Source organism: Tachypleus tridentatus, chromosome 8 (genome assembly GCF_004210375.1).
Source record: "Tachypleus tridentatus isolate NWPU-2018 chromosome 8, ASM421037v1, whole genome shotgun sequence".
NCBI classification, from domain to species: domain Eukaryota; kingdom Metazoa; phylum Arthropoda; class Merostomata; order Xiphosura; family Limulidae; genus Tachypleus; species Tachypleus tridentatus.
Window position 1 is genome coordinate 5670787 of NC_134832.1, and position 10496 is coordinate 5681282.

At 33.6% G+C, this 10496-nt stretch overlaps 1 protein-coding gene across 3 annotated transcripts in view; it reads left to right on the forward strand.

Moving 5' to 3' along the window:
- LOC143258446 (ninjurin-2-like) overlaps positions 1–9219 on the forward strand; it is a 33286-nt gene extending 24067 nt beyond the window's left edge. For 2 of the 3 annotated variants that reach the window (XM_076517403.1, XM_076517405.1), the window contains exons 2-3: positions 71–265; positions 6726–9219. In XM_076517403.1, coding sequence (XP_076373518.1) covers positions 71–265; positions 6726–6920 — 390 coding nt within the window. In that variant the 3' untranslated portion in view covers positions 6921–9219. Of the gene's footprint in view, positions 1–70; positions 266–6409 lie in introns of all 3 variants that reach the window. The other variant, XM_076517404.1, reaches the window with a different exon arrangement.
- Positions 9220–10496: the final 1277 nt, after the last annotated feature.

Genomic DNA, 10496 nt, shown 5'->3' on the forward strand with positions numbered 1-10496 from the left:
TAACATACCTTTGAGGTGTAAAGATTACCAAGGTAAAATAAAGGCTAACTATAATATTATATATTTTCAGCCAGAAAATGGGAAATTAATGAAACTATTAGACCCAAATGTGTATGCAACAAAGAAGACTATTGCTCAGGGAATGCTTGACGTGGCTTTATTTACAGCCAATGCTTCACAACTGAAGTATATACTCCACATGGGAACACGCCATGAATTCTATTATCTGATGGTTACCCTTATCAGCATATCTATCATATTACAGGTCAGTATTTTGTAGTAATGTAATATTAATGATATTGTTTTTGTTTTAGGCACGCCTCTTGTAAACGTTTGGGTAGCGTAGTGTGAACGGAAAATAATGAGCACTTTTAACAGTACCATGACTGTCGTAATTTCGTGTGTATTTGTTTATATGTCAAATCAAAATAAATTGAATATAAAAACCTGTGACACAAATGGTTGGACTATCCATTTAAAAATATCATTTAGAGCTAAAGTTCTTCTATTCAGACTACGGACATCGGCCTGGCCTACTTCCCTTGTGCCGCCTTTGTCTCGCTCTCCTTTCCTACCCACCATTTTCAGACTGTCCCACCTCACTTCACCACCTTAAACAAGTCAACTCAAAATACAGGAAAGCTCCCACGTGAAAGTAAATGATCTACCATCAGCGGGGACGAAGAGGAACTACAACGTTCTTGATCACCCCTGTTGGGGAGAGAATTCACCAGACTTCTCTCTCTGTAAACTAAACCCCTGCCTTGGTCGTTTCATTTCGTACACACACTGACTTGAAGACGAAAGGCGGAAGACTTTCAAAACGTCGTCCTCTACACTTGTGTCTCCATAAAGCTAAAGTTACTTTCAAGACCAGTATTTACATAAGGGTATTTTTAGATTCACTGATTTCCCTTAAATTACTTGTTTGGAAATACAGGATAACTGGAGGCTCGCCAAAAAATTTTGCTTTCTCTGACCTCAACTTAGTCTGACATAAAGAAAAAGTCTGTATATGATTTAAAAAGTAAAACAATCTTTATTTAATTTGCACAGCAGCTAAAGTAAAATACAAGTATGAGTGTAGCATCTTTATTAGAGAGAGAGAGATGTAATGTTGTGTGAAAGATCTCAATCAAGTTGTAGTTATTTTGCTGGATCGTCATCCGAATTGAAAGTTTCGATACCCGTGGTGGGAGGAGCACAGATAGCCCATCGTGTTCACTTTCTAAACAAGATTCATCATGTTACATCACGTTTTTCTATTACAGAGCATTCGTAACACATTCATTCAAGGAACAAGCTCATGGAATAATTAGCTCGAGAGGAACGTAGTGGCTCCCTTGACCATTCTTCTTTAATATGACCGAAACTATGAATATGCGTAGAAATAATATATATATTATATATATATAAATCACACAGGAAGTTTGGTTTGATTTAAATATCGCACAAAGCTACACGAGAGCTATCTGCGCTTGCCATTCCTAATTTTACAGTATACAACTAGAGGGAAGGCAACTAGTCATCACCATCCACTGTCAACTCTTGGTCTACTCTTTTACCAACGAATAGTGGGATTGACCGTCACATTATAACACCCCCACTGTTGAAAAGGTGAGCATGTTTGGTGTGACGGGGATTCAAATCCACCACCCTCGGATTACGAATTGAGTGCCTTAACCACCTGGCCATGTCGAGCCCAGAAAGGAAGTACCCAATACAAAAGACTGTAGACTTACAACGCTAAAAACCTGGTTTCGATACCCGTGGTGGGCAGAGCACAGATAGCCCATCGTGTAGCTTTGTGCATAATTCAAAACAACAACCAAAATACATTGATCTTTTAATCACGTTGAAAGTGGAAATGGCATATTGGTCCCTGAGCTTTGGCAAGGGTAACTCATCAGTTCAACGTTTTCTTTACACTTCTCACGAGTGTCACGATCAGGCTGTTCTTTACATCATCAAACAGATTGTCTTCTTCTGTGTAGTGGTATTGCAGTGGGATTTGTTGTTAAACAAGCAAAACAAACGTGTATGTAAAACTTCTGGCAAATCCAATCTGAAATAATGTAGCCACAAAAATCATGGATGTTATAACTGAAAGTCAGTAATTATAGACATATTTACATTAATTCTGAAGTTTTGTTCGAAGTGTCAATTTCAATGTTGGAATACTCCACTTAAATGTCATTGCTATATGCTATCATGTACTTATGTGTATATTTTACCTCAAGACGGCTGGTATAGGACAAATAATTTTGCTAATAAAGCAGAAAACAACGTTTCGACTTTCTCAGGTCATGTTCAGGTTAAAATTAAGTGTCTGATCTATGCAAATCTCTTTCAGTTCTTCATGCCAGACTATCCAGTGCACTTTCAAAACAACAGGTAAAGACATCTGCGATAAATACTGATCATTGGATAGATTTGGCCACTTGGTGAAGCATATGATGGCGACTACTAGTATGTACTCATTACCTCATTCAGCTTTAAAGAATGGACTAGCCATAGATGGAAAATAAGAATCTTCTTCTGGAGTTTACCTTGTTTAGGCCAGTTTTTTCTCTGGGTTACACACATTATGCAGTGCTTACACAACTGCTGAACATTTCAACTCGATTGCACTAGTAGGATTGGTGCTGAGAATTAGAACAAATATGAGCAACATCTTGGAACCATCTAGTGTTTTTGCTTTGCAAACTCGGGAGAATATTGTGTCTCAAAGCCCTAATGACTACAGTGTAGAGCGACAATCACAATTCATTTGTTAATAATGCTGGTACAACAGAGCTTGATAAACTTGTAACTGATCATAGAAGTTTTACATATTGCATGTATCCATATTACAATCATCAATCTTTGCTAGTCATACTTTAACTTACTGTATGAAAAGAAATATCCACACCGTTAATCATGACATTAAGTCATTGGTAGGATCACCTTCTATATGGCTTGACATTCTTCTGGTGGAAATGCTTTCAACACCCTCATGGTGTCCAGAGTCAGCACACTGAACAAACAGAGGCACCTTTTCATGTGGAAATACAAAGACAATTCACTTGTGTTTTCATGCTGTAGATCCAGACAATTCAATGATAAACTGTTTTAAATTGTAGTCCACCACTGAAATTGATGATGAACTGAAAATAAATAAATAATGGTGTTATGGGAATATTACTTATTCGGTTTCTACATTCAGGAACCATGAATGTACGATTAACATATACAAATCACAGTTATTCTACTCTACCTTGCAATTGCATTAACATTGCACTGATTCTGCTATTACTGTCGTTGGTATCCAAAAATAACTCATAATCCTTTCATGGATACATTAGCACTGGATCTTCCGGTAAAGTTTGCTCTTGAGTTTCTGAGACAGGAATGATTGCTCACATTCGTCGTTCCATCTAAAGTTGATCTCATGTTCAGTGCGAGCCAATAATGGTACAACAATCTTAGAGAAGTTAGTTACAAATAATCAGCAATGTAAAGCAAAACCAGGAATCTGTTAACTTTTTTCCTGGTCACAGATTGAGACATCTATTACTGCTGCTATATTAGCAGGATCCAGGAAGACTCTCTCTTCACCTACAATATATTCAAGAAATTCCAATTTCTGGTCCTAGCTGTAAACCAGCCGTTTTAAGTCACTGGAGTATCATTTTTAAACATATGACTAAACACCAAGACATTATCAACGCAGATTAGGCACTTCTCTAATTTCATCTTCTTCAGTGCAAACTTTCATAACCTCTTAAAAGTGGGGTGCATTACATAGACTGAATGATATGATTTAAAACTCATACAAGCCATTTCTCCTACTAAATGCAGTTTTAGATCTGCTACCATCATCTAGTTCACTTTCAAGTATTTGGGTGTCAGGGCTAAAGTGTTAAACCAACATGCTTCTTCCAACATATAGTAGAAGGACATCAAAGCAACTTAATGAATTTGCTCAACTAAAATAAGCACAGGGCATTTGTGTCTTCTCTTCCTTTTTCACAGGCGCCACTGGTGACAATCAAAAACTCTTGACAGTTGTATGATCCCATCCTTTACCATCCACTTTGTTTTAGCACTCGCTACATGCCTAGTTTTCCAGGGAAGCCTATGTGGTTTGGAGCCAGAGGCTTTCTCTTATAGGCTCTTGGCCAGCATCTGGCTAAGATTTCCTAGGGTACAGTTTTTGCAAGACATATCCAAGAACCATAATATTAATACAAGCGGTAGGGCTTTGCTCAAGAGGAGCAGACGTTATCCATAAGCACTACCTCCAGTCTCAGCTGACCTTGATTAGCGCAGGGGTTGCATTACACTGGTTGTTGAAGGTCTGAAAGTTTACCTCATACAGAACTCTCTAAACACTATACCACTGTGATGCCACTTTGCCATTCGTGCTTTACTCTGACATCAATTCTTAGTGAAAGAAGTCAGTTAGTAATATCTGGGTGGACAGCTTGTTGGCGGTTTTCCTGGCTCTGTAACTGCAAATGTATTGAAGTCTTTGACCTTTTAAGCACGAGCTAAAGTCCCATGTTCAAGAGAAGACTTCTGGATAGGACATCACTCTTAGATAATTATCTCTTTTCAGTGACCAACTCTTTCTCTTGTTCATAAATTCTTTTACTTATGGAAAATGTCATCCACCCACCCGTCCCCAAAAAAGTTTTAAGATAAATAGTAGAAGACTAGAAGTAAAGGACAATCTACGCGTTAAAAGAAAAACACAATACCAAAACGTTCTCCTACCTACCTACTTTGTATTACATATAAACCTGATTTCACCCTAGAGTGAATATGATAATTCTACAGAATAACAAAAGATTCTACTTGGAAATGTACCACACTATCTGAATTATCTGATTTTGACTGATTTTGTGCAAGAAAGAGACTGTACGTAAATATGAAACACATAGTAGTAACAGCTGTTGTTTACTATTGACATTGTGTGTATTCTAAACGGAACAGTGGATTTACTGGAGAGATAAGAAATGTTACTCTGTGTAAATTTCTCTAAAGATATGTAAATTTTTGAATGTGTTATAAAACTTATTTATATATTGAAAAGCTCTTTATACTTCGTGCACTTTCTAACAACATGTTATATAAGTAAGACTATAACGTCATGTTTTACATGGGCGATTTGAACTACTCAAGTAGCAGTTGGTCTTTCTCATTAATCGTGAAAAAAGTTATAGATTTCAAAGGTCACCTTATCTGTCAATGGAAAAGTTGTTGACTACAGTTACGTATAGCACGGATATTCTCGGAGCGCATTCGCAGTTGTAAGACAAAGAAGATAATAAAGAACAATAAATATCTAGGATGAAAAAAAAACTTAATGCATTTCTTGAACAAACTGAAATAACGAGTAAAATTCTAAAACTTCGACATTAAAATAAGAAGCATCAAACACAAGGCTTGCCTTCATACCACAACTGTAAACATGGTCATACTTTAGCAACAAGTACCCATATCATGACCAAATGATACTTTAACCACAACGATATTTCAGCAATTAATTATATTAAAAACCCATACACACAGTTCATAATATTGGAGTATAAATTATATAATTCATAGTAAAAGTATTGCTCTGTTCAGCTCTCAACCTTTCTGTTACATATTATTCATTTATTTGCCTTATCTGAAAGCTTGCATGAAACTGATGTTTATGATCTCGGCTTTTACAAGTTGCTTACAGTAGTTAATTCCCACTTGAAATGTTCGAATGTTGAATGTGTAAAACAACCAGCGACATATGCTTATTATTCTGTCACACTGAAATGGTTTTGCATCACTAATCTGGCCAAGAGTTTGTCTTTTATGCTTTTAAGATGCAAAATTCAAGGTTTATTCATTTTGAATGACACTTCATATTGTAAGCTGGTATTTTTACTGCTGTTCTCTATTGATACTGTAATGGAGTTCTGTGTTTGGAGTCTAAAAATATTAGAAGTGACTTAGTAATCGTAAATTAAGGAAATTCGTAAGTGTACGTATTTTGTTTGCAGCATATGGTAAAATGAACAGCTCTCTATGTATAATTACTTGCATATTTGGAGTAGCTTACAAATGATGCGTGCTAAATAAACTCTGGTATGTTCAATAAACATGTGTGTGTGTGTGTGTGTGTGAGTGTAACGTTAAATATAACTAACTCTTATAACAGTTTAAAATGCTTAGAAACAGCTTTTTAAAATATTTTAAAATAACGTGTGTGTGTGTGTGAGTATAGCGCTAACTAACACTGACTCTTACAACATGTACATGTTAATTAGTGACTTATCCGATGAACGAGGCAATAATAGTTTCATTACTGTAGAGAATCTCGATTTTTTTTTCGTAATTTAGTTCATTTCACAGAATTTAAAATGACTTTTGTCACACGTCTGTGTAGATTTCGGCCGGAGTAATGATTTTGATGAAGAGCCGTTTCAACATCAACAAAAAATGTCATCAACTCCAAGCTGATTCACTTAACAACGCCCTCATGTGGATCTTTTTTGGTTTAACTGTTCTCAACGTTTTTATATCGTGTTTTGGAGTAGACCTAGCTTCCTCAACGATCAGCACACCTTTAGCTTAGAAAAGAATTGTACATAGTACCAAGTTGTCATTGTTGTAAAAAAATTTTATTTCATTTCAGTTTTGAAAAAAATAAATAAATCATGTATATTATATATATGTTAATAAAAATTTACTATTTTCTTTAGATCTTGGTCGGAGTGTTGTTCGTAATTATTGGTCGCTTGGATGTGAACAGAGAAAAGCACCAACCACGAGCTAACAGCCTGAACAACATTATTACGATTGGGATCTTTGTCATAACCATTGACAACATTCTTATCGCTAGCTTTGGTATGAAGAATAGTGACAATCTTACCACAGTTTTGGGAAACATCTCATAAAAATTGTGTTTGTTTTTATGGAAGAATTCGATAACAGAAATGAGCATATTTCATGACCGAAGACACTACTATCTGAATGCAAATTACAATAATATAAATGAGTAAAACAGTGATCCAAACTTTGATATGTGATAAACAACTGGTATTTTGGGAACCTTGAACCTTTGAACCTTTTGAAAATAATCCAAAATTTCGATTTCCTTGTGTTAATATTTTCTCGTCTTTTATTCTAAATTTATTTTTGTGAAGTTTTTGGCTTTTCTAAATGATTTTTAATCATTGTTTTCTGACACAAGTGGACGGAGTGTGGCTTAGTGGTCAAAGTACTCGGACTTTGAATCTGTATATTCACAGTTCGTGGCCTGTTGCCACAAAAAGCGCTCAGCACTTTGGAACCAGTAGTGTACATTAAAAGTGACGACCAAATTTGCTTGAACAAGAGTAACCCAAGAGTTGGCAACAGATACTGTTTACTAAATCACTTCCCTCTAATCAAATCTAGTTCAAAATTTTGGACGGCTATGCACTGACTGCGCTTTATATAGTGTTGCGCAAAAATTATGAAATAGATAAACTTACAAACGATTACTTTTTTTAAAGTTTATTTCAAATGTTTTTCAATATAACAATTGATTTTTACATTTAAAAATTTCGTTTCGCGTTGCCTTAACATACGAAATTAGGACTAGACTAAATTGTTTAAGCTGACAGAACATTGTAAGATATAAAGGTTTAGTAGGTTATAGTAAAACAATTTTGGGGTCTAACTACGTCGTTACAGTCCATGTCACCACATCTAGTCATACTTTGTGTGGAGATTGAACATTTTGACAACACCCTGCAATGTAGTTTCCATCGCAAATGGTTCATCATAAGGCTTTCATGTTCAAAGCACACTAAACTTCTCTGCAGGTTTTCCACAATACGCAAGCTTGAAATGAAGGTTTCACAGTTTTAATTAGTTTACTATATATAATGTGTTAACTTGATTTATAAGTTACTTTTCATTTCTGAAGCTACTTTTAATAACCCTCTTTTATTTTATTGGGGGAAGAGAACTGACCAAAAACCTTTTTATAGTGTACAGTTCAGAGAGCGAAAAGAAACATGAGTTCTTTTATACCAGCAGATGTAATGCATGTCACTATGAAAGATAATATACCATTTTAAAAACATTACCTCCATGTGGAATATCTTCATGCAGCTTGTTTTTAAATACCATAGTGCTCCTACAGAAATGGTGGTAAATATTTCATTCAAAATTTAGAAAAAAAACAATAAATTACCACCCCTGACACCCTCCCACATAACCACATTACACGAGAATAATTTCGAATTTTATTAATTTTGAGTGGAATAAATTATTATATTATTTATTTCTACTGCTGATTTTTAGTTAATGACTTCAATGAATTAAACAGTTCTTAACTTGGTTTTTATATTTCCTGATAAAGTTTGACTAAAATGGAAAATAAATTTTTTGATGTTTATGTTCGTCATCCATTCACGTTCTCGAAAGTTAAAAACTAAAACTAAAATAAATAAAACTTTATTTTGTATTCAGCGACAATAGAGGTAGAAAATGCTTAACATTTCATAATTACTGTCAAAATGTTCTATAAAAGCATGGACAACAATTCTCAAATATCTAAAGAACGTCAAGTAGTTATTAATCTCTTGGGTTCTGTGAAATAATGGTGTTGTTTTCCCTTCAAAATGTATAAGCAGATATCAATACATTGGATTCTATGAAAAGTGGTGGTGTTTTCTCTTCACGATATGTAAACAAATATTCATGTATTGGATTCTATAAAATAGTGGTTTGTTTTTCCTTTTAAATGTATAAACATATATTAATATATCAAATTATCTAAAATAGTGGTATTGTTTTACCCTTCACGATATGTAAACAAATATTCATGTATTGAGTTCTATAAAATCGTGGAGTAGTTTTCTCTTCATAATGTATTTCATTTGTTGTTCTTTTTTGTCTTCAGTTACTTTATTAGATGAATTATTCACGAATTCTTCCTAGAATTTTGTTTTTGTTTTGTTTCTTATTCCACTACTTATATTTTAAATTATGTTCCTAAGACACTATCACAGTATTTCGTCCTATGAGAGAGATTGCAAAATGTGTTTGTTATACGTTGAACTATTGTTGATATACAGTAAAATGTTATAGAATTTGGAGTCAAAAAAGACAGATGCACTTGATTTTAGCTGTCACAAAACACTTAATAACAAAGAACTAAGTGTATATTTTTAAAGACAAAATAATAAAACTATATATTGTGAAGTGTTGAGACTATATTCATTATATATTGTGAAGTCTTGAGACTATATTCATTTTCATCTACAAATGTTTTATATTGACATTTTATTTATTTTTTTGTTTATTTATTCAATTAGAATGTAGCATTTTAGTTTGGTAGGTTTATAAGGCTTGTGCGTTTTTGTTCATTCTAATTTTGTAATTGTTTAATCTGTTTCTGATATGTTTTTGTCCTTCTGTTTATGTTTTCGAACACAGTATATTTGGTAGTAGACTGTTGGCGTGTTTTGTTAATTGTCATCCAGTAGGCGTATTTATCAGACAATTATCCCACCTAGCTTCATGATTCAATATACTACAGTGATTCGTTTCAGTTACTACATTATTTATTAGTTTCGAACCTTTTTTGTTTCTAAATCAGCGTTATACACTAGTAAAATTATGACCTAGAAATATTCTATTGGTTCTATTTCATTTATTAAACAACTATACTCCAAGATGTCACTACAAACCAATTGTTTTGTCTACTTTATGATACCAAACGACTATTAAGCCAATTCCATTTCTAAAAAAATTATTTTTCTACTAGTTTTAAATTTCATCTTAAGTAAAATAAAGGCACATATGGTTCAAGTTAAATATAACCTGTAAGTAGTTAACCTTTTATACTAATGAAAAAGTAGTTTTACGTAACTTTTGGATACGTTCAAAATATTTGAAAACATATGGAATTCGTACCAGCTATTCTGTTAAAGCATTAAACGTATCTCAAATTGTAATAAAATGCATTATTTCAACAACGTTTTTACAATAGTTGTAAACAAAAAGTTTATCAAAATTGTAAAAGTTTCAAAGCATGGATTTAGAAAACTGATAATCTTTAAATATTTATATAAAACATTTATTACAAAAAATGAAGTGCAAAATGTGTTTAATTCTATTCCTATAAATCAGTTGTCGTATAAGACTTAATAAGTTCAAATCATATTCTAGGAAACCATATTTTGTTGTCGGTAACCTAACAGATATATGCATATATTTTGAAAAGTAATTGAAACAATTAATACATTTTAAAGTTTTTGAGACTTGTTGCGCATACCGTACATGAATCCGAGTGAGTTATGTTGAATAGCTTCTTCTCTCTCACGTTATCAGTTCAAACATAAGAACTGCTAGTGCAAATAACCCTTATATAGCTTTGCCTGAATAACTTAATCGAACAATCTCAGATTTGTTGAAGTACCCTAATCAAAAGGAAGTTTTTTAAAAGCAAGTTGTATAAACCAATAAGGAACGCTCAT